The sequence below is a fragment of the Triticum urartu genome, chromosome 3A, assembly GCF_056163025.1.
Source record: "Triticum urartu cultivar PI428250 chromosome 3A, HENAU_Tu73, whole genome shotgun sequence".
In the NCBI taxonomy this organism is placed as follows: Eukaryota; Viridiplantae; Streptophyta; class Magnoliopsida; order Poales; family Poaceae; genus Triticum; species Triticum urartu.
Genome location: NC_141875.1, coordinates 514,644,152 through 514,668,794, shown reverse-complemented (window position 1 = coordinate 514,668,794; position 24,643 = coordinate 514,644,152). Strand labels below are relative to the sequence as shown.

At 40.3% G+C, this 24,643-nt stretch overlaps 1 protein-coding gene across 1 annotated transcript; it reads right to left on the bottom strand.

The window, feature by feature from the left end:
* Nucleotides 1-13,002: 13,002 nt before the first annotated feature.
* Nucleotides 13,003-16,168, bottom strand: LOC147980330 (uncharacterized). Its single transcript, XM_087516872.1, has 5 exons — nucleotides 15,254-16,168; nucleotides 14,700-15,001; nucleotides 13,924-14,614; nucleotides 13,762-13,842; nucleotides 13,003-13,670 (listed from the first exon to the last, which is right to left on the bottom strand). Exons 1-5 carry the CDS (start codon nucleotides 16,142-16,144, stop codon nucleotides 13,149-13,151), a joined length of 2,487 nt encoding a protein of 828 aa, XP_087372998.1. The 5' UTR covers nucleotides 16,145-16,168; the 3' UTR covers nucleotides 13,003-13,148.
* Between the last annotated feature and the right edge of the window lie 8,475 nt (nucleotides 16,169-24,643).

The following is a 24,643-nucleotide window of genomic DNA, read 5'->3' as shown; positions in this document are numbered from 1 at the left end:
CGGCGGGAGGGGGTAGGAGACCGACATCATTTTTTTCTAGGGTTTGGGTGTCCTCAAGAGTTTTGGTCGAGCAAGAGGGTCGGGGGGGTGCTCCCGCGGTATAAGTTATCACAGTCGAGAGGGGGTATATATATCGACCGCCCCTCATGTCGAAGTTATCCGGGAGGGGGTAATATCCACAACGACGACATACATACACGGGAAAATAATGTTATCGGGGAGGGGGTATATCGACCCCCCTCCCCACGTGTTGAAGTTATCGGGGAGGGGGTTATATCGACAATGGCGACATACGTACATGGGAAAATAACATTATCGGGGAGGGGGTTATATCGACCCCCCTCGTGTTGAAGTTATCGGGAGGGGTATATCGACGACGACAGACCCGATAAAACATAAGAAAACAAAGAAGAAATAAAAAAGAAGAGAAGAAGAAAGGAATAGAGGAGAAGATCGAAGAAAAAAAAGAGGAGAATAAGAAAGGAATAGAGGAGAAGAAGAAAAAAATAGAATATTTTCTATTTTTTCTTCTTCTCCTCTATTCCTTTCTTCTTCTCCTCTTCCTTTTCTTCCTCTCCTCTTCTTCTCCTCTTCCTTTTCTTCCTCTCCTTTTCTTCTCCTTTTTCCTCTTCTTATTTTCCTTTTTCCTCTCCTTCTTTTTCTTCTTCTTCCTTCTTCCTAGCCAGATATATAAAACTTCTCTAAAAATGTAACTTTTTCATATATAAAACTTTTTCTTCTTCTTCCTTCTTCCTAAATATATAAAACTTTTCTAAAAATGAAACTAACCTAAAATGTACTAAATCAGAGAACATATATAGATAAAACTTTTCAAAAAATGTAACTTTTGCATATATAAAACTTTTTCTTCTTCTTCCTTCTTCCTTCTCTTCCTTCTTCCTAAATATATAAAAACTTTTCTAAATATGTAAATCTTACTTTTGCATATATGAACATATATACAAAGAGAACATACAAACATATATACATTTTTATAAAAAAGCAAAATACAAATCATCATATATATGAACAAAAAATCTGAAAAGAAGGCGTATATCATATATACACAATACATATACTCACATATATATACATATATATATATATATAATCTGAAAAAAACAAGCATATAATATATGAAAAAAACAAGGACAGGGGAGGGCGCCGGCCGGACCAAGGTGAGGAGGGGCAGGGGCGCGGGTTCGGCGGCGGGGACGGCGACGGGGCAGGGGGCGCGCGCTCAGGGCATGGGCGACGGCCGGCGAGGAAGGGGGCGGGGCAGGGCGACGACGACGACGGGGGCGGGCCGGGGCGACGCACGTCGGGGCAGGGCGGCGAGCGGCGATGGCGTCGGGCGAGGGCACGGGCGACGGCGTCGGAGCAGGGCTCGGCGGCGACGGCGTCGGGCAAGAGCGTGGGCGACGACGTCGGGGCAGGGCTCGGCGGCGACGGCGACGAGGAGTAGCGTGGGGCGTCGGAGCGAAGAACAAGTGAATTTTGGAGAAACTGCTAAGTGTTTTCTTATATAGAAAAGGCTTTGGTCCCGGTTCATGGCATCAACCGGGACCAATGCCACCCTTTAGTCCCAGTTGGTGCCACCAACCGGGACCAAAGGTCTCTTTTCAGCAGCCCAAAGGGCGGGAAGCAGCGGCCTTTGGTCCCGGTTGGTGGCACCAACGGGGACTAAAGGGTGGCATTGGTCCCGGTTGATGCCACGAACCAGGATCAATGCACCCCTTTAGTCCCGGTTGGTGGCACCAACCGGGACCAAAGGCCTTGTGCTGCCCCGCATCAAAAGTTTAGTACCACCTCGCTAGTTGAGAGAGCTCGAGAGTGGTTTATAAGTGCTGTTGCGCCCACCCTCTCGAGCTCCTCTCAATTGTAGGCTTTGGGGCCTAACCGTACGCTGTGTGCCTGTGGGCCTACTGGGCCTCCTGCGGGCCTGAATCCTGGCCCATGGTAGGGTTTCTAGTCGTATTCAGGCCGTGGGGGCCCGGTAGGTGGCACTTTTTTCTTTGTTGCTTTTTTTCTACTTACAACAAAATACTTATTGTTTCTATTTCTATTTATTTTATTAAAGTTTATTTTTAATTATTTTTCTTTTAGGTCACAAAAATTATAAACTTTCTGTTAGTGCCATTAGTTTTCAAATTTGTTTTTTTTTCTTTGTTGCTTTATTTATTTTATTTTATTTTATTACTTAAAACAAAATACTTATTATTGCTATTTTTATTTATTTTATTAAAGTTTATTTTTAATTATTTTTCTTTTAGGTCACAAAAATTATAAACTTTCTGTTAGTGCCATTAGTTTTCAAATTTGTTTTTTTGTTTTTTTGTTGCTTTATTTATTTTATTTTGTTTCTACTTACAACCAAATACTTATTGTTGCTATTTTTATTTATTTTATTAAATTTTATTTTTAATTCTTTTTGCTTTTAGGTCAGAAAAATTATAAACTTTCTGTTAGTGCCATTAGTTTTGAAATTTGAATAGTTAAAATTTGAATTCTTTGAAATTTGTGTGAATCACAAGTTTGTGATTAACTTTACTATAAAAAATAGTTTTTTTCCATTTTTTTGTTTTGTTTTTTTCATTATTTATTTTCTTTAATTTTTTGCTTTATTTTTTAATTCTTTTTGCTTTTAGGTCAGAAAAATTGTAAACTTTCTGTTAGTGCCATTAGTTTTAGAAAAATTATAAACTTTCTGTTAGTGCCATTAGTTTTCAAATTTGAATAGTTAAAATTTGTATTCTTTGAAATTTGTGTGAATCACAAGTTTCTGATTAACTTTACTAAAAAAATGAGCATAGATGCGCTTATAGAGAAAATTCAACCTAAATTCATAGTAAATTTCTATGAATTTTAGAGAAATTCACTCTGAATTTAGGTTAAATTTCCTATATAAGGGCATCTATTTTCACTTTGAGAGGAGCTCAACAAGGCAGAGAGGGAAGGGCTTATAAACCGGTGTGAGCCCCCTTCGGTTGGTAAGGTGGGACTAAACTCTGACCGCAACGAGGACCAACCCTTTAGTCACGGTTTGTGGCACAAACCGGGACTAATGGTCATGGGCCAGGGGCGAGGAGCATTGGTCCCGGTTGGTGCCATGAACTGGGACCAATGCCCCCTTTAGTCCCGGTTGGTGGTACCAACCGGGACCAAAGGCCTTGTGCTGCCCCGCGTCAAAAGTTTAGTACCACCTCGCTAGCTGAGAGAGCTCGAGAGTGGTTTATAAGCGCTGCTGCGCCCACCCTCTCGAGCTCCTCTCAATTGTAGGCTTTCGGGCCTAACCATACGTTGTGTGCCTGTGGGCCTACTGGGCCACCTGCGGGCCTGAATCCTGGCCCATGGTAGGGTTTCTAGTCGGATTCAGGCCGTGGGGGCCCAGTAGGTGGCACTTTTTTTGTTTTCTTTGTTGCTTTACTTATTTTATTTTGTTTCTACTTACAACAAAATACTTATTGTTTCTATTTTTATTTATTTTATTAAAGTTTATTTTTAATTATTTTTCTTTTAGGTCACAAAAATTATAAACTTTCTGTTAGTGCCATTAGTTTTCAAATTTGAATAGTTAAAATTTGAATTCTTTGATATTTGTGTGAATCACAAGTTTGTGATTAACTTTACTATAAAAACAGTTTTTTTTCCAGTTTTTTTGTTTTGTTTTTTGCATTATTTATTTTCTTTTATTTTTTGCTTTATTTTTTAATACTTTTTTCTTTTAGGTCAGAAAAAATATAAACTTTCTGTTAGTGCCATTAGTTTTAGAAAAATTATAAACTTTCTGTTAGTGCCATTAGTTTTCAAATTTGAGTAGTTAAAATTTGAATTCTTTGAAATTTGTGTGAATCATAAGTTTGTGATTAACTTTACTATAAAAATAGTTTTTTCCAGTTTTTTTTTGTTTTTTGCATTATTTATTTTCTTTTGTTTTTTGCTTTATTTTTTAATTCTTTTTGCTTTTAGGTCAGAAAAATTATAAACTTTCTGTTAGTGTCATTAGTTTTAGAAAAATTATAAAATTTCTGTTAGTGCCATTAGTTTTCAAATTTGAATAGTTAAAATTTGAATAATGTTATTACGAGGGCCGAACCATAAGACATTAAAGCATTTCAAATGAACTCTGAAAAAGTTGAAAGTTGGCATGGTATCATAATTTCACCCACATGGCATGTGCATGTACAAAACGGACAATGGTATCATACTCGTCTATTACAAAGTTGGCATGGTATCATCATAATAGTTGTGGGAGAAAGTCTTCATTTTTCTTCGCTTGTGTCATTTTCTTATTGTGTTGTAACCATGGATAATCTTCATCATTTATCAGGATGCTTGGGTCAGCCTTGACTTTGAAGGGAGGAATTTCATGAAACTTTTCATAATCTTCAGACATGTCTATCTTGCCCTCCACTCCCATGATGTCCCTTTTTCCTGAAAAAACTATGTGGCACTTTGGCTCATCGTGTGATGTATTCGCTTCCTTATCTTTTATTTTTCTCGGTTTGGTAGACATGTCATTCACATAGATAACTTGTGCCACATCATTGGCTAGGACGAACGGTTCGTCAGTGTACCCAAGATTTTTCAGATCCACTGTTGTCATTCCGTACTGTGGGTCTACCTATACCCCGCCTCCTGATAGATTGACCCATTTGTACTTAAACAAAGGGACCTTAAAATCATGTCCGTAGTCAAGTTCCCATATGTCCACTATGTAACCATAATGTGTGTCCTTTCCCCTCTCGGTTGCTGCATTAAAGCGGACACCGCTGTTTTGGTTGGTGCTCTTTTAATCTTGGGTGATCGTGTAAACTTTATTCCCATTTATCTTGTATCCTTTGTAAGTCAATACAGTCAAAGATGGTCCCCTGGACAACAAGTACAGCTCATCACAAACAGTATTGTCACCTCTAAGACGTGTTTCCAACCAACTGCTGAAAGTCCTGATGTGTTTGCATGTAATCCAGTCGTCGCACTGCTCCGGGTGTTTGGAGCGCAGACTGTTCTTGTGTTCATCGACATACGGGGTCACCAAGGTAGAGTTTTGTAGAACTGTGTAGTGTGCTTGAGACCAAGAATATCTGTCCCTGCATATTATTGAGTCCTCTCCCAGCGTGCCTTTTCTAGTCAGTCTCCCCTCATACCGCGATTTAGGGAGACCTATCTTCTTAAGGCCAGGAATGAAGTCAACACAAAACCCAATGACATCCTCTGTTTGATGGCCCATGGAGATGCTTCCTTCTGGCCTAGCGCGGTTACAGACATATTTCTTTAGGATTCCCATGAACCTCTCAAAGGGGAACATATTGTGTAGAAATACGGGCCCCAGAATGACAATCTCGTCGACTAGATGAACTAGGACGTGCGTCGTGATATTGAAGAAGGATGGTGGGAACACCAGCTCGAAACTGACAAGACATTGCGCCACATCACTCCTTAGCCTTGGTACGATTTCTGGATCGATCAACTTCTGAGAGATTGCATTGAGGAATGCACATAGCTTCACAATGGCTAATCGGATGTTTTCCGGTAGAAGCCCCCTCAATGCAACCGGAAGCAGTTGCGTCATAATCACGTGGCAGTCATGAGACTTTAGGTTCTGTAACTTTTTCTCTGGCATATTTATTATTCCCTTTATATTCGACGAGAAGCCAGTCGTGACCTTCATACTGAGCATGCAATCAAAAAAGATTTCTTTCTCTTCTTTCATAAGAGCGTAGCTGGCAGGACCTTCATACTGCTTCGGAGGCATGCCGTCTTTTTCGTGCAAACGTTGCAGGTCCTCCCGTGCCTCAGGTGTATATTTTGTCTTCCCATACACGCCCAAGAAGCCTAGCAGGTTCACGCAAAGGTTCTTCGTCACGTGCATCACGTTGATTGAAGAGCGGACCTCTAGGTCTTTCCAGTAGGGTAGGTCCCAAAATATAGATTTCTTCTTCCACATGGGTGTGTGTCCCTCAGCATCATTCAGAACAGCTAGTCCGACGGGACCCTTTCCAAAGATTATGTGTAAATCATTGACCATAGCAAGTACGTGATCACCGGTACACATGGCGGGCTTCTTCCGGTGATCTTTCTCGCCTTTGAAATGCTTGCCTTTCTTTCGACATTGATGGTTGGTCGGAAGAAATCGACGATGGCCCAGGTACACATTCTTCCTGCATTTGTCCAGGTATATACTTTCAGTTTCATCTAAACAGTGTGTGCATGCGTGGTATCCCTTGTTTGTCTGTCCTGAAAGGTTACTGAGAGCGGGCCAATCGTTGATGGTTACAAACAGCAACGCGTGCAGGTTAAATTCCTCCTATTTGTGCTCATCCCACGTACATACACCGTTTCCATTCCACAGCTGTAAAAGTTCTTAAACTAATGGCCTTAGGAACACATCAATGTCGTTGCCGGGTTGCTTAGGGCCTTGGATGAGAATTGGCATCATAATGAACTTCCGCTTCATGCACATCCAAGGAGGAAAGTTATACATACATAGAGTCACGGGCCAGGTGCTATGATTGCTGCTCTGCTCCCCGAAAGGATTAATGCCATCTGCGCTTAAACCAGACCATACGTTCCTTGGATCACTTGCAAACTCAGGCCAGTACTTTCTCTCAATTTTTCTCCACTGTGACCCGTCAGCGGGTGCTCTCAACTTCCCGTCTTTCTTACGGTCCTCACTGTGCCATCACATGAACTTGGCATGCTCTTCGTTTCTGAACAGACGTTTCAACCGTGGTATAATAGGAGCATACCACATCACCTTCGCAGGAACCCTCTTCCTAGGGGGCTCGCCGTCAACATCACCAAGGTCATCTCGTCTGATCTTATACCGCAATGCACCGCATACCGGGCATGCGTTCAGATCCTTGTACGCACCGCGGTAGAGGATGCAGTCATTAGGGCATGCATGTATCTTCTGCACCTCCAATCCTAGAGGGCATACGACCTTCTTTGTTGCGTATATACTGTCGGGCAATTCGTTATCCTTTGGAAGCTTCTTCTTCAATATTTTCAGTAGCTTCTCAAATCCTTTGTCAGGCACAATATTCTCTGCCTTCCACTGCAGCAATTCCAGTACGGTACCGAGCTTTGTGTCCTTGCATCGAACTTCAGCTTCTCCTTTTGACTTTCACATTGCGTCCTTGCATCGACAATGACCCGACGGAGATCTTCATCATCAGGCACATTGTCTGGTTCCTCATGATCTTCAGCAGCTTCCCCCGTTGCAGCATCATTGGGCACATCGTCTGGTTCCTCTTGATCTTCAGCAGCTTCCCCCGTTGCAGCATCACCGTATTCAGGGGGCACATAGTTGTCATCGTCCTCTTCTTCTTCGCCGTCTTCCATCATAACCCCTATTTCTCCGTGCCTCGTCCAAATATTATAGTGTGGCATGAAACCATTGTAAAGCAGGTGGGTGTGAAGGATTTTCCGGTCAGAGTAAGACTTCGTATTCCCACATTTAGGGCATGGACAACACATAAAACCATTCTGCTTATTTGCCTCAACCACTTCGAGAAAATCATGCACCCCCTTAATGTACTCGGAGGTGTGTCTGTCACCGTACATCCATTATCGGTTCATCTGCGTGCTTTATATATAATTAAGTGTGTCAAAAACCATTACAGAACATCATGAATAGATAATTAAGTGACCAAATTAATAGAAGTTCATCATCACATTAAAACCAAAGTACATACATAGTTCTCATCTAACAACATATAGCTCTCCAGAGCATCTAATTAATTAAACCATACATTGAAACTATGTAAAACATTTCAATGCGAAAAATGCGATCATAATCGCAACCAAGGTAACAATTGATCCAACGGCATAATGATACCAAGCCTCCGTATGAATGGCATATTTTCTAATCTTTCTCATCTTCAACCGCATTGCATCCATCTTGATCTTGTGATCATCAACGACATCCGCAACATGCAACTCCAATATCATCTTCTCCTCCTCAATTTTTTTATTTTTTCCTTCAAGTAATTGTTTTCTTCTTCAACTAAATTTAACCTCTCGACAATAGGGTCGGTTGGAATTTCTGGTTCAACTACCTCCTACATAAATAAAAATTATGTCACATTGGTCGGCATAATTTTCATAAACAATAAATGAACCAAATAGTTATAAAAAGTTAATATATACCACATCTGAATCATAGCCAGGACAAGGGCCGACGGGGGCGGATACCAAAACCATCGCACTATATATATAATAACAAGCAATAATAAAAGTAAGAAAATTAGACAAGTATCTATCTAAAGTAAGAATTTTTTTTCCTTTCAGAAAGAAGATAAGAACAAGAGGCTCACCACGGTGGTGCCAGCGACGCGATCGGCGCGGGCGATCGACGGCGGTGAAGACGGGAATGGGATGTGACGGGCCGCTAAACCTAGAAAAATCTCGAGGAAAATGGAGCTTTGAGGTCGAGCTTCGAGAGGAGAAAGCTTAACTAGTGTGGCTCGGGCATTTCATCGAACACCTCATGTGCATAGGAGGTGAGCTAGAGCACCACAAAGCCCTCCCCTCGCCGGCCAGAGAAAAACAGAGCACTGTGGAGTGCTCTGCTCGCGGGCGAGGGGTATATATAGGCACCTCATTGGTCCCGGTTCGTGGCATGAACCGGGACTAAAGGGAAGCCTTTGGTCCTGGTTCAAGTCAGCCTGTGCAAAACCGAACCGAAAACCAAAAAGCAAACCAAAAAAAACAAAACCGAACCGAAATTCGGTTTTTTCAGGTTTTGGTTTCAGTTTTAGTTTTCACTTTTGAAAACCATATAGCCTTCGGTTTTTCGGTTAGAAACCGATGGTTTTCGGTTAAACCGAATTAAACCGATAGAACCTTCATAGTGTGAAGATATTTAGCTAAAGCCAGAGCCACCCCTCCTTTTATAGCCTTGTGCTCACCGCGCTTCAGCTCCATACGCGAGGTGGTACTAAACTTTGCAGAGACAAGCCAACGACCTGAGCAGTGAGCACCTGGCGCTTCGTTTTGCTTTCTTGGGCCTCAATTATCCAGCCCATACAGCCAGTTCTGGGCTTCTAGCGCACGTTGGAGCTCGCGTGCCTAAAAGAAAGGCCAGCCGGCCGCTGGAGTCGCTCGTGGCTCGTGGGTCAAACTATTTTCTTTCTTTTCTTGCTCCCTCACGTAATTAAAAACTTGTCTAATCCTCAGACTTGGTGTAATGCCTAGGACCAAAATGATGTGTGCCACTGCCATCTAATAACGATCTAATCTACGTAGGCATTTCTTACAAGAAAAGTCTTACGTACATGGCTACATGCACAGACCAAATCATGTGACAAAAAATATTTGTTGTCCATTCAAAAATTCGCGACAACTTTGGTTAATTTGGTTATTACCGAAACCAAACCGAAAGCAAACGGTTACAACCGAAACCGAACCGTATCTCCATATAAAACCGTATAAACCGAAGTATAAAAACCGTATAAACCAAAAACGTATAAACCGAACCGAATCAAACCGAAAAAACCGAATGCACAGGCTGAGGTTCAAGCCACGAACCAGGACCAATGGTGGTGGGCCAGGAGCGAGGCCCATTGGTCCCGGTTCGTCCTACCAACCGGGACCAAAGGGGCCAGACGAGCAGAGACCAATGCCCCCATGAGGCCCGGCAGGCCCCTGGCCTCACGAACCGGGACCAATGCCCCCATGGGTCCCGGTTTTGGACTGAACTAGGACTAATGGGCTGACCCGTCCTGAACCAAAGCCCTCTTTTCTACTAGTGTCTATCATACCCGAAGGAATTTTATAACCAATATTTTAGTAGGTGCAGTATGTTGAGGGGCAACTAATTGTGATTTCGGTCGAGGTGAAGATATCCCGAACAAACCCCTCAAAGGATGGTTCTCCATAGTAACAAGTGACAATAAATTTCAGCACGTAGTAATATTTTTTCCTTACCAATTTCCACTTACCAAGAGCGCTTCACTCCCCAGCAACGGCGCCAGAAAAGAGTCTTAATGACCCAAAAGTATAGGGGATCAATCATAGTCCTTTCGATAAGTAAAAGTGTCGAACCCAACGAGGAGCAGAAGGAAAAGACAAGTGCTTTTCAGGAAGGTAATTTCTGCAAGCACTGAAATTATCGGTAACGAGTAGTTTGATAGCAAGATAATTTGTAGCGAGAAAGTAACGGCGACGGTAAATAAAGTGCAGCAAGGTAGCCCAATCCTTTTGTGGCAAAGGACAAGCCAAGACGGTCTCTTATAATAAGCAAAGTGTTCTTGAGGGTATATGGGAATTTCATCTAGTCACTTTCATCATGTTGGTTTGATTCGTGTTCGCTACTTTGATAATTTGATATGTGGGTGGACCCGTGCATAGGTTTTTTTATTACTTGAACAAACCTCCTACTTATGATTAACCCCCTCGCAAGCATCCGCAACTACGAGAAAAGTATTAAGATAAAATCTAACTGTAGCATTAAACTTTTGGATCCAAATCGGTCCCTTACGAAGTAGCGCATAAACTAGGGTTTAAGCTTCTGTCACTCTAGCAACCCATCATCTAATAACTACTCCACAATGCATTCCCTTAAGACCAAATATGGTGAAGTGCCATGTAGTCGATGTTCACATGACACCACAAATTAAGGGAATCACAACATACCTATCATCAAAATATCAAACACATATCAAGTTCACATGATTACTTGCAACAAGATTTCTCCCGTGACCTCAAGAACAAAAGTAACTACTCACAAATGATAATCATGCTCAAGATCAGTGGGGTACTAAATAGCATAATGGATCTAAACATATAATCTTCCACCAAATAAACCATATAGTAATCAACTACAAGATGTAATCAACACTACTAGTCAACCACAGGTACCAATCTGAGGTTCCTGTAACAAAGATTGAACACAAAAGATGAGCTAGGGTTTGAGAGGAGATGGTGTTGTTGAATATGTTGATGGAGATTGCCCTCCCAAACATGAGAGGGTTGTTGGTGATGAAGTTGGCTTCGATTTCCTCCTCCGGGAGGGAAGTTCCCCCAGTGGAATCGCTCCGCGAGAGGGCAAAACTACTCCTGCCCAAGTTCCGCCTCGAGACAGTGGCCCTCCGTCATGAAAGTCATCTCCTCATTTTTTCTAGGTCAAAATGACCTATATACCAGAAGATGGGCGCTGAAAGTGGGCTGGGCTGAGCACAACCCACCAGGGAGCGCCTGGGGGCCCTGGTGTGCCCTGGTGTCTTGTGCTCACCAGGTGGGCCCCCTCCGGTAGTTATTTTCTCTAGTAATTTTTTATATATTTCAAAACAATTCTCCATAAATTTTCAGCTCATTTGGAGATGTGCAGAATAGGTAACTTTGACATACCTTTTCTCGGTCCAGAATTCCAGCTGCCGGCATTCTCCCTCTTTGTGTAAACCTTGCACATTATTGGAGAAAATGTATTATAATTACTCCATAAAGCATTATTATGCACAAAAACATTATAAATAAAAGTAGGAAAACATGATGCAAAATGGACGTATCAGAGGGTACTTTCACATTTCAATGATAGTGGTCTGCAATGCGCTTCCCATACCTCCATTTTGATGCTCCCTACTACTAGATCAATGCTTATACTCTCTCTCACCATGATTAAAATGTTTTATCCTACTTTTTTGAGTAGTTGGTCGACCTTACCCAATTCTTCTTTATTATAGGGGGGACTTCAATGACACCATCGTCCGCACATTGATACGTCACCAACGTATCTATAATTTGTGATTGTTCCATGTTGTTATATTATGAGGTAATATCACTGGTAGTCACTAAACTTGCGTTGGATGTGCAGTTTAGTGCTACAACTTTAAAAATATGGATTTCCGATCAGTTAACTTGCGTCTAGGTTCATATACGGTCACTCTCGTTGACTGCCCGCGTATTTGCCGATGACATGGCATGCCACACAAGCAGAGGCCCACTGTCAGTGACACATGCCGTTTCAAGGAGTCGCATGCGTGGTGTTTTTGCACAGACCTCCCTACACTTATTTTCTTTTGCACAAAAATGTCCTTGCTGACAGTGGCCCCACCAAAACCCGGTCACCAGCGTGTTTATATAGCGTGCGTCGAGGGCGGGAAATAACACTGTGGCGAGCGGGCTAATGGCGGGAAATGGCTTTGGAAGAAGTACTGGATGGCGGGAATGAGCTTGCGAAAGCGGGAGTAGTCACGGGTGTCGCCGGCGCGTATCTCTTACATCTGTCAGACGTACGGGCAGCGGAGCAAAGGAAAGAGATGGTACAAATAGTTGGTACAAAAGACTTGAGTACACGTAACTGAACAAATTAGTCTCACTGCCCGAGTGGCTAGATGGTGTGGGTTGTTGCTAGCACGGTCTGGGTTCGAATCCCAGGCCACTCATTTTTTTGGTTTATGACTGAACATATCTGAAGAATGTATTTGAGCATAAAAATGTCAGTAAAACAATGAAAAAAGCAGGCCACTTTTTTGGGCATATGACAGTAAGCATATGTGCAGACTCAGTTTAGCTTATGGCTATGAATATATCTGCAGAATGTATTTGAGCATAAAAATCTTAGTAAAACAATTCAAAAAGCAGACCACAGGCCACTTTTTTGGGCATATGACAGTAAGCATATGTGCAGACTCAGTATAGCTTATGGCTATGAACATATCTGCAGAATGTATTTGAGCATAAAAATCTCAGTAAAACAATTCAAAAAGCAGGCCACTCTTTTTGGGCATATAACAGAAAACATATGTGCAGACTCAATTTAGCTTATGGCTGTGAACATATCTGCAGAATGTATTTGAGCATAAAAATCTCGGTAAAACAATTCAAAATGCAGGCCACTCTTTTGGGGCATATGACAGAAAACATATGTGCAGACTGATTTTAGGCATATGACAGTAAACATATGTGCAAACTGATTTTGGGCATATGACAGTAAACATATGTCATAGCTCCAAACTGGGAGAAGTAGCGAACAAAATCCATACTAAATAGGGAAATTAGTACTGACAAAAGCATGGTTCATTTGTCATGTAAACCTAAGCAGAACAAGGTCTTTTTTCCTGATTTACCCCAACAAAAGGAGCAGTTCATTCATGAACTATTCTACACAAAAGTTCATTCATGAACTTCATCACTTGGTCATCCAACTACAGAGATAGGAAATCATGCATGTCCTGAGGCCAGCCATCTCCAAACAGGCCATCTTGGGGTGCATTTTGGCTCACAAGTACCTCTTCTTCTCCCTGCATAAAAAGTGGTGGTTGCTGGCTGCTTTGTCCATCATTTCCAAAAAGCAAGTTGTAGAATCCTGGAGCAGCAGCCCTTGCTCCTCTGGGAGGATTACTTCCACTTGGGTAATTGCCACCTCTAGTTGCACTTGGAGCAGTTCCTCCCCTTGTTGCATTGCTTACTATTCTGCCTCCCCTTGTTGCATTGCTTGCACTTCTTCCTCCCCTTCTTGCATTGGTACCACTTCTACCACCCCTTGTTGCATTTCTTGCACTTCTTCCTCCTCTTGTTGCATTGCTTCCACTTGTTCCTCCTCTCACCCTGCCCCTGGACATGGCTGTTGTCACCCTGCCTATAGGGATTGTGTCCCTAGCATTAGCAATAAAGCTAGACTCAGGAAGGGGACCAAAGTCCATAGGTGCAGGGTATGTAAATTTTTCCTGCCAATATAGTTAACAGATAACATATCATATGAGCAATTGTTAATTCAGAAAAAAATATTCCAAAAAGAACCAACACTGCATATTTTACCCTTTCCTGCATCTTGTAAACTATAGAATCAAGAGTTTGTGTTGGATCAAACTGTGGGTAAACTCTGTGTGGCATAATGTTCTACAGAAGTACAAGTAATATATCAATGCACAGAAGTACAAGTAATATATCAATGTACAAGAAAAGATGTAAGAAACTTACATCAATTATGCTTGGATCATCGTATTCTTCTTCTGATTCCCCAGGTGCTTCCTCGGTAGGTGGTTGATTCACGTGTTTGTAATGCCCTTTCTTGTTATGATCAGCGCCCCCACAAACAGAGCAATGCATGCTAACACCATGCTTGGTCAACTTCCTAACTCCTTTCTTATCCTTCTTCTCCTTTGGATCTTTTTTCCTACTTTTCTTGGGCCTGCCCATTACTTTGGTGTATATGGGTGGAAAAACAGGATTGCCACGCATCTTTTCCCATTCCTCTGGATCCCTCATTGGCCTCATATTGAAGCCATAGCACTTCTTGTACTCCTCAACAGTGTAGCATGAATGGACCATGCTCTCAGGCTCAATTCTCTCATGCCTAAAACAAGCAATTGCATGATGACAAGGTATACCAGACAATTCCCACCTTTTGCAGTTACAGCTCAACATGTTCAGATCAACAATGTAAGTGTTGTTTAATGAGATAACCTGGAATACACCTCTTCCATACTCCCTCACCCTGCAATTTTTTGCCCACTCAACATACTTGTCCAGCTTCTTTTGTATCTTGGGGCAAAGCCTGCCTGTCCACTTTTCTGCCTCCCTTTGCTTACCAACCATCCTATTTGAAATCTTCCAGAAGATGTAATCCAGCATTGATTTAATTGGCAACTCTCTACCATCCAAAATGTAGCTACAAATATGTGTTCACACAATCAATGAAAGCAAATGCAACAGAAATCAAGCAATACATCATACTTGCAAACAATGAAACTAACCTGTTAAACACCTCACACATGTTATTCAGCAATATATCACACTTGCAGAAAGGGTCAAAGAAAGCTTTGATCCAAGTTCTTGGGGACAAGTTCTCAACCCAATTGAATGCTGCAAAGTTGTGATCTCTCATCTTATCCATGTTTCTGGTGTAGGCAGCTTCATTAGTGGATCTTGCTATGGCCCAGAGGTCATTCTTCAGTTGTTCACCCTTGTGTACTTTGTGGAAATTTTGGTAAATGTGCCTAACACAGTTCCTATGTTCTGAATCAGGGAAAACTTTCTTCACAGCATTCGTCAAACCCTACAACAACATAAACATCACTTAAAATATAATGATATTCTGTCGAGCTATCGAGCTAAAATCGAGCGAGCCAACATTGGCTCAAGATCGGCTTGTTTCTTGGTCGAGCTACATAAAGTGTTCAAACTCAGCTCGTTTCTTTTCGAGTCGATCTCGAGCGGTTCACGAGCCTCGAGCTTTTCTTGCATCCTAGTTCCAGAACTTTGGAATAGAACATTTTACAAATAAAAGAACAAAAAAACTATGACTCACCTTCTGTCTGTCACTCATAATGGTGAATGTTGATGTATTGATTATATTCAGGTCATCCTTCAAAGAGGCTAGAAACCACTCCCAACTGTGTGTTGACTCCACTTCACATATGCCAAATGCTATAGGGAAGATACAATCATTTGGATCAATCCCAACTGCTGTCAATATATTCCCCTTATATCTTGTTTTGATGTGACAACCATCAAGGAAAATTATTGGTCTGCAGCCCTTCAAAAAACCCCTCTTACATGCATCATAAGACCAGTACAATGTTGAGAAGTGGTCCTTTGTGACCTTGGCCTTGTCATCAAACACTTCCTTTGTGCACAAGAAAAATAGGCTCCCTGGATTGCTCCTTCTCAACTCCTGCCCATAGTCCCATAAAGTGTTGTATTGATCATCATCTTCTCCCCTGATTTCTTTAACGGCTGCTCTTCTTGCCCTTCCCAACTTACTCCTGTGAGCAACTAAGTTAAATTCTTGTTCCACCTTCTCTGAAAATTTCAGTAAGGGCATTTTCTCATTGCCTCTGAACTCTTCTCTGAACTGTTTAGTAAGAAAGGGAGCAGTAAGCACTTTCAGATCCCAAGCTTTGGTGCAAGTATGTTTGTCAGTATACTTCTTGATCTGAATGCTGCTGGATCTGTTGTCCTTGCCTGCCTTCAAGTACCAAGTACAATCATCCTTGCATACTGCCTCTAATGACCTGTTAGTATTCCTGAGCTTCCTCACCTTCACTCTATTTCTGACACTGTATGCATTGAGAGCATGTCTCAGCTCTATCATGTCTGCAAATACCATACCTAGCTTAAACACTGGTGCATTCAGGTCTGTGGTAGGGTTGAAAACACTGAATTTATGCTTCAACTTATCTTTCTCTTCTCTTGACATATTCAAATGACTATCCTCCAGTGCATCTTCTGGGAGTTCTGCTTCATAGTCAGAAAATTCAGTCTTCTCTCTGTGGTCATCTACATTTTTGTCAACATGTGCATCAAACAGGTCATCGTCACCATCTTGCACATCAAAGTCACTCTCTTAAAAATCCTCATCTGTTAACTCATCCTGAACATCACCCTCTTCTTCACTGCTCTGACCATGCTCCTCTCCTTGCTCTTCCTCCACTGCAGCTGTAAACCCAGAACTAGATCCTTCACCATATGACATCCTCCTCTTCATTTTCCTTGATACATTCTGTCTTGGACTCTTTCCTTTCGCTGAGCAGCTAACATTTTCTTTTCCATTGTGTTTTGTGGGAGTAATGACCTTAGGCAGTTCTATCACTCCAGTAATCAAAACATCATCATCTGATGACTGCAAAGTTTCACCATGATCTACTACAAGCAGTAGGTTCTTGTGCTCTGTTGTTGCAATAATCATAAGAACAATATCTGCATCACATTGCATAAGCTTAAGCCCATCAGCAACGGTCTTCCCTGGTTGGCACCAATACACATCTAATTTGGAGGCTTCCATGTCATGTCCCAGTTGTGAAAGAAAATCCTTGATCCATAACATTGACCATGTGTCACTCTCACACATGTCAAACCAGTCAACCTCATAATCCATGTAAGTCTTGTTGCTCTCACTCCCACAGAACAAACCCTTGTGGTGGATCTGAACACTAAACAAGCCATCAAAATCACCTGCATTGTGAAAATAAAAAAATTCAGTAAGTAGGGTACATCGAATTTACTGAAGAAAAATTCAGTTAACAAGTAAATAAGTACAACACAAGTTCAACAGCTAATTATCCATTATAGTACACATTTTGAGTACATTTTTAGTACACGCATTCAGCAGCTAATTATCCATTACAGTACCAATAGAGCACACAATCTTAAAAAAACAGAGTACACGCATTCAGTGTCAAAAAAATTCAGTTAACTGCATGCAGTTTCTGAAATTCAGAGTACACACATTTAGTGTCAAAAAATTCAGTTAACTGCATGCAGTTTCTGAAATTCAGAGTAAACACATTTAGTGTCAAAAATTTCAGTAACTGCATGCACTTTCTGAAATTCAGAAGTTCAGTTAACTTCTTGCCCTTCCCAGTACAAACATCAGACATTTTTCAACTATATAATCTAACCAAACAGGGGACCTAGACCTTCCCGAACCCTAGTTCGATTTGCAAACAGTGGGCCTGGACCTTCAAAATCCAATCCGTCCTTTCAAGATCGGTTAAGAACAACTCGTCCATACGAGAAACTATCAAAGATAATGGCCATAACACATGAACCCTAGATACGCGAAACGGGGCAGGAAGAAGACGACCATGAGCAGATGAGAGAAACAAGATGGAGGAGAGCAGGGAGGGGTGGGGGTGGGGGTGGGGGGGGGGGAAGACGTACCATACGACGGCGCAGCCTCGCCCGGATGTCGACGACGGGGTTCATTCGTCGCCTCTGACGACGGCCGCCGTCAAGCACCGCCTCCTCCGCCTCCGCCTCTGTTTGATCGGGAAACGAAGCGGTGGGGAGTTAGAATGAATGGCCACAGATATTGGGGTACCGCTCCGCAAATATGCACGGTTGGCTTGCTCCCGCCCTTGCAGGGACATTTTTGCGCAAAAGAAAATAAGTGCAGGGGGTCTGTACAAAAACACCACGCACGTGACTCCTTGAAACGGCCTGTGTCACTGACAGTGGGCCTCTGCTTGCGTGGCATGCCATGTCATCGGCGAATACGCAGGCAGTCAATGAGAGTGACCGTATATGAACCTAAACGCAAGTTAACTGACCAAAAATCCGTATTTTTAAAGTTGTAGCACTAAACTGCACATCCAACGCAAGTTTAGTGTCTACCAGTGATATTACCTCTTATATTATCATTCCTGGATGTTTTACAATCATTTTATAGCAACTTTATATCATTTTTTGGGACTAACCTATTGACATAGTGCCCAGCGCTAATTGTTGTATTTTTTGCTTGCTTTTTACTTCGCAGAAAATCAATACCAAACGGAGTCCAGACGCAGCAAAACTTTTTGGAGATTTTTATGGACCAGAAGACACACGATGGGCCAAGGAAGTAACAGAGGAGGGCTCCAAGGGGAGTATAACCCACCTGGGCGCGCTTGGGGGGCCCAGGCACACCCTGGTGGGTTGTGCCCACCTCGGCCGCCTCCCGCACCGCCTCTTTTCTCTATAAATACCCTAATATTCCAAAAAACCTAGGGGAGTCAAAAAAACACAATTTCAGCCGCCGCAAGTTCCAGAAACCAAAATCCAATCTAGACACCATCGCGGAGGGGTTCATCATCCTCATTGGTGCCTCTCCCATGATGCGTGAGTACTTCATTGTAGACCTTCGGGTCCGTAGTTAGTAGCTAGATGGCTTCCTCTCTCTCTCTCTCTCTCTCTCTCTTTTGATTCTCACAATGGTCTTGGAGATCTATTTGATGTAACTCTTTTTGCGGTGTGTTTGTTGGGATCCGATGAACTTTGAGTTTATGATCAGATCTATTTTTTTATCCATGAAAGTTATTTTGAGTCTTTTGATCTCTTATATGCATGATTACTTATAGCCTTGTATTTCTTCTTCGAATATTTGGTTTAGTTAGGCCGACTAGATTGATTTTTCTTGCATGGGAAGAGGTGCTTTGTGATGAGTTCGATCTTACGGTGCTCAATCCCAGTTATAGAAGGGGAAATGACACACATGTATCGTTGCTATTAAGGATAACAAGATGGGGTCTAATCCTACATGAATATATCTTGTCTACATCATGTCGTCGTTCTTATTGCATTACTCTGTTTCTCCATGAACTTAATACACTAGATGCATGTTGGATAGTGGTCGATTTGTGGAGTAATAGTAGTAGATGCAGGTAGGAGTCGGTCTACTAATCTTGGATGTGATGCATATATAGTGATCATTGCCTGGATATCGTCATAATTATTTGAAGTTCTATCAGTTGCCCAACAATAATTTGTTTACCCACCGTATGCTATTTTCTCGAGAGAAGCCACTAGTGAAATCTACGGCCCCCAGGTCTATTTTCTCATCATATACTTTCAGATCTATATTGCTATTTGCCTTTTTATTTATTTGTATCTTTTATTTTCAGATCTATTAATCCAAAAACCCAAAAATACCTTGCTGCAATCTATTGTTATTTATTTTATCTCGCATTCCCGCGAGATCTATTTATCCAATCTACTACAATTTTATCTATCTTTTTACCCGAGAGGGATTGACAACCCCTCTTTACGTCAGGTTGCAAGTATGTGTTCTTTGTGAGCAGGTACTGTTTACGTAGTTTTGCATGGTTCTCCTACTGGTTCGATAACCTTGGTCTCATCATTGAGGGAAATACCTATTGTAGTCGTGCTGCATCATCCCTTCCTCTTTGGGGAAATATCGACGTAGTTCAAGCCGCAATCAAAAGGAATTTCTAGCGCCGTTGCTGGGGAAACATCATCAACATCTATCAGGTTCCTAATCACAAATCTCATCTCCTTGCAATTTACATTATTTTCCATTTTCCTCTTGTTTTCAACTCCCCCACTTCGCAGAAAATTGCCGTTTTATTCGTCGTCTTTGTCGTTCGCCATTTTCTCGTCAGATCTGTTTTTGAGTGCAATCTTGTTGCTAGTCATGATGACTCAAGAGAACACCAAGTTGTGTGATTTATGCAATACCAACAACATTGATTTTATTAGCACTCCGATTTCTCCTCCTGCCACTAGTGCGCAGTCTTGTGATATTAATGCCGCTTTGTTGAAATCTTGTTATGAAAGATCAATTTTCCGGTACTCCTAATGAGGATGTCGCGTCCCATCTTAACACATTCTTGGAATTATGCGATATGCAAAAGAAAAAAATATGTGGACAATGATAATGTGAAGTTGAAATCATTCCCATTTTCTTTGCGAGATCGTGCAAAAATTTGTTTTTCCTATTTGCCTCGCAATAGTATCGATTCTTGGGATAAGTGCAAGGATGCTTTTATTACTAAGTACTTTCCGCCCGTGAAAATTATTTCCCTAGGACACAAATCATGAATTTTAAGCAACTTGAGCATGAACATGTTGCGCAATCTTGGGAAAGAATGAAATTGATGCTAAGAAATTGCCCTACTCATGGTTTAAATCTTTGGATGATCATACAATTTTTTTATGCGGGATTAAATTTTGTTTCTAGAAATCTTTTAGATTCTGCCATGGGTGTTACTTTCATGGAAATTACTTTGGGTTAAGCTACTAAACTGCTTGATAATATTATGGCAAATTATTCACAATGGCATACCAAAAGAGCTCCTACTAGTAAAAAAGTTAATTCGGTTGAAGAAATTTCTACTTTGAGTGAAAAAGTTGATGCACTTATGAAATTGGTTGCTAATAAAAGTGCTCCTATTGATCTTAATGATGTGCTTTTGTCTACTTTGATTGAGCAAAATAGTGATGCCATAGATGTGGATTTTGTTTGGCGGTTTTTTTAATAAGAATTGTTCTAGAGGTAATTTTAATCCTAGGCCTTTTCCTAGTAGTTCCTCTAATAATTATGGTAATTTCTATGGTAATCCTTCTTATAATAATAATAGGAACACCTCTGATCTTGAGAATAATATTAAAGAATTTATCGATGCTGAAAAGAATTTTAATACTACGATAAAAGAAAAGTTGAGTAAGATTGATGATATGTCTAGAAGCATTGATATAATTTCTCGAGATGTTGAAAAACTCAAGATGAAAATTTTTGTGCCTAAGGTTGAGGAATCAATAAAAGCTTTATATGTTTCTATCGATGAAAGTAAGAAAAGAACCGCTATGCTTAGAGCTAAAAGAGAATTTTTAGAAAATGCGTTTTCTAGCGATTGCTTTCATAAAAATGATGAAGATCTTAAACTGATCGGTTTTTCTTCTATTGATGCATTTTTAGTGGAATTAATATTGATGATAAAGGGACTGAAGAAGAGTCAACTTTAGCTAGAAGTCGTCCCGATAATTTGGAGGGTGAAAATCTTGTTGAGAAAATTGACAAAAGTGGGTTTGGAGATGTGAAAACTTTAATTAGTGATGTGCCCACTCTTTTTGATTACAAAGACTTTAATTATGATAATTGCTCTTTGATTGATTGTATTTCTTTGTTGCAATCCATGATAAATTCACCCCATGCATATGAACAAAATAAAGCTTTTACTAAACATATTGTTGATGCTATGATGAAAGCCTTGGAAGAAAAGTTGGAATTAGAGATTTCATTCCTAGAAAATTACATGATGAATGGGAACCTACTATCAAATTCAATATTAAAAATTATGAGTGTTTTTATTTATGTGATTTGGGTGCTAGTTTTCCCACAATTCCGAAATCTTTATGTGATGTGGTCTTATCGATATTGAAGAATGTCCTCTTAATTTGCACTTGGCGGATTCTACTATTAAAAAGCCTATGAGAAGTATTAATGATGTTATTATTCTTGAAAATAGGAATTATGCGCCCATAGATTTTATTGTTCTTGATATTGATTGCAATCCGTCTTGTCATATTATACTTAGTAGACCATTTTTACGTACAATTGGTGTCGTGATTGACATGAAAGAAGGCAATATTAAATTTCAATTTCCACTAAGGAAGGGTATGGAACACTTCCCTATAACAAGAATTAATCCACCATATGAATCAATCATGAGGGCATCTTATGGATCCATAAATAAAGATGACAACACTTAGATCTTTGTATTATGCCTAGCTAGGGGCATAAAATGATAGTGCTCGTTGAGAGGCAACCCAATGAATAAAATTTATTTTTGTCTTTTTTTTCTGTTCCTGAGTATTTGCACAATTATTATACTGTTATGGTCGTGTTTTTTGTGTTTTAATTTGTGTTTGTGCCAAGCAAAGCCTTTGGAATTTTGTTGGGTGAAGTTGATTTGATCTTGTTGAAAAATAGAAACTTTGTGCGTCAGTCACAGAATTGTTAAAAATCACAAAAGCGCATAAAATTCTGAATTCTATACAAAATATTGATATACAAATTTCCTATGTTGTTCAAATTTTTCAGAATTTTTGGAGTTATAGAAGTATTTGAAGTTTTTAGATTGCTACAGACTATTTTGATTTTGACAGATTCTGTTTTCTTTGTCTTGTGTGCTTATTTTGATGAATCTATGGTTTGTATTGGAGGGTATAAGCTATAGTGAAGTTGGAATAGAGTATATATAATGCAAAAATAAAATATGAATACATTTGCAATAGTACTTAGAGTAGTGATTTGCTTTGTTATACTAACGGATCTCACGAAGGTTTGTTGAGTTTTGTGTGATTGAAGTTTTCATGTTTTGGGTGAGAAAACGATGGATGAAGGAATAAGGAGTAAGAAGAGTCGAAGCTTGGGGATTCCCCATGGCATCCCAAGCTATTATATTAAAGAGAAGCAAGCAACTAAGCTTGGGGATGCCCGAGTGTCATCCCCTCTTTCTTCTAACGACCATCGGTATCTTACTTGGATCTAATTTTTATTCGTCACATGTCATGAGTTTTGCTTGGAGCGTATTGTATTATATGATTCTTTGCTTGTTTTGTTTATTTTGTGTCAGCTATCCTTGCTGGACACACCTACTTGAGAGAGCCAAAATTATGCTATGATTTGTTAGAATTGCTCTTTATGCTTCACTTAAATTTTTGGGGCTATGGAATTTCTCTAGTGCTTCACTTATATCTTTTTAGCATGGTGTGTTTTAGTATTTTTGAAGAAATTATATCATGCTTCACCTAGATTTATTTGAGAGTTAGTAAAAAAAATTAGAAATTTTCTCGTGCTTCACTTAAATTATTTTGAGAGAAGAAATCTTTTTATGCTCATGTTCTTCACTTAGGTTTCTTTGAGCTATAAAAAGCAACATATGAAATTAGTCCCAAATTGATAGATATTCAAGAAGGATATAATAAAAACTTTCATGAAGATGATTGGACAAAATAAACTTGATTCTTTGTAATAGTTTTGCAGTATTGATGATACAATATGTGAGTCATGTTGATGAGTAATTATGCTTTAGTAAGAATATTGATGTTAAGGTTTGTGATTCCCTATGCAAGCATGAAAGTCAATAGTTATGCAATGAAATTAGATCCTACTTATGGTGCATTATTCGGTGTTAGTTATGCTTAATGCTCTCTTATGAGATCTTTTGTTTCTTGGTTGGATGCTTCTCAATCTTTTGCGAGCCTTCATTTGCACTAAGTATGATTACTACTTGTGCATCCAAAACCCTTAAACCCAGTTTTGCCACATGAGTCCACTATACCTACCTATATGCGGTATTCTTTCATCGTTCTAAGCAAATTTGTTTGTGACATCTCTAATTTTCAAAATAAATTTCATTTTTGTGTGCTCATACCGCTCTTGAAGCGGCAGCCGCTGGTGAATATTTTCCATGCTAGATGTGTTATTCTCAAGATGAGTTTTTATTCACTTGTCATTGCACGGGAGTACGACAAAGGTATTAGGGATGCCCGGTCCCGAAATGAAAAATGAATTTACTTTATGTTGTCAAATAATAAATTCCTTGAGAAGTGTTGGTATGGACGGCACCTGTGGATTCGATTAGCTGTGGAATGTGAAAGTATGGTGGAAAAAGGACTAAACTTTATTTTCTGCTTGGGAACCTCCTATGATATATCTAGCATGGAAAGTGTTGGGAATTACTCGGTCATTTTTGTTGACAGGAAAAGCATGCCACCCAAAATGTTTTATCTCTTAATTTTTCGCTTTAAGCTCTCGCACCTCTACAAATCCCTACTTCCCTCTGCGAAGGGCCTCTCTATTTACTTTATGTAATTTTAATTTTATTCTACATCTTCTCTTGTAAAGCACCAACTAAGGGGCACTATGATCGTACTTGAGCATTTGGTGTAGCTAATATGCGAGTGTGTTTCATGAATGGATCAATGATTGAGCATAATAGGCTAGGGATAACTTGCTTTAGTGTTGATATTTTGAAAGACATGGTTGCTTGTTGATATACTTGAGTATTGAAACCTTCATGTCAAAACTAGACTATTGCTTTGAATCATATAAAAGTCCAAATGTCCATGCTACAAAGAAAAGAATATGTGATGAACATGTTAGGCAGCATTCCACATCAAAAATTCTATTTTTATCATTTACCTACTCGAGGACGAGTAGGAATTAAGCTTGGGGATGTTGATACGTCTCCAACGTATCTATCATTTTTTATTGTTCCATGCTGTTATATTATCATTCTAGGATGTTTTACAATCATTTTATAGCAACTTTATATCATTTTTTGGGACTAACCTATTGACATAGTGTCCGGTGCCAGTTGTTGTTTTTTACTTCATAGAAAATCAATACCAAATGGAGTCCAAACGCAACAAAACTTTTTGGAGATTTTTGGACCAGAAGATACATGATGGGCCA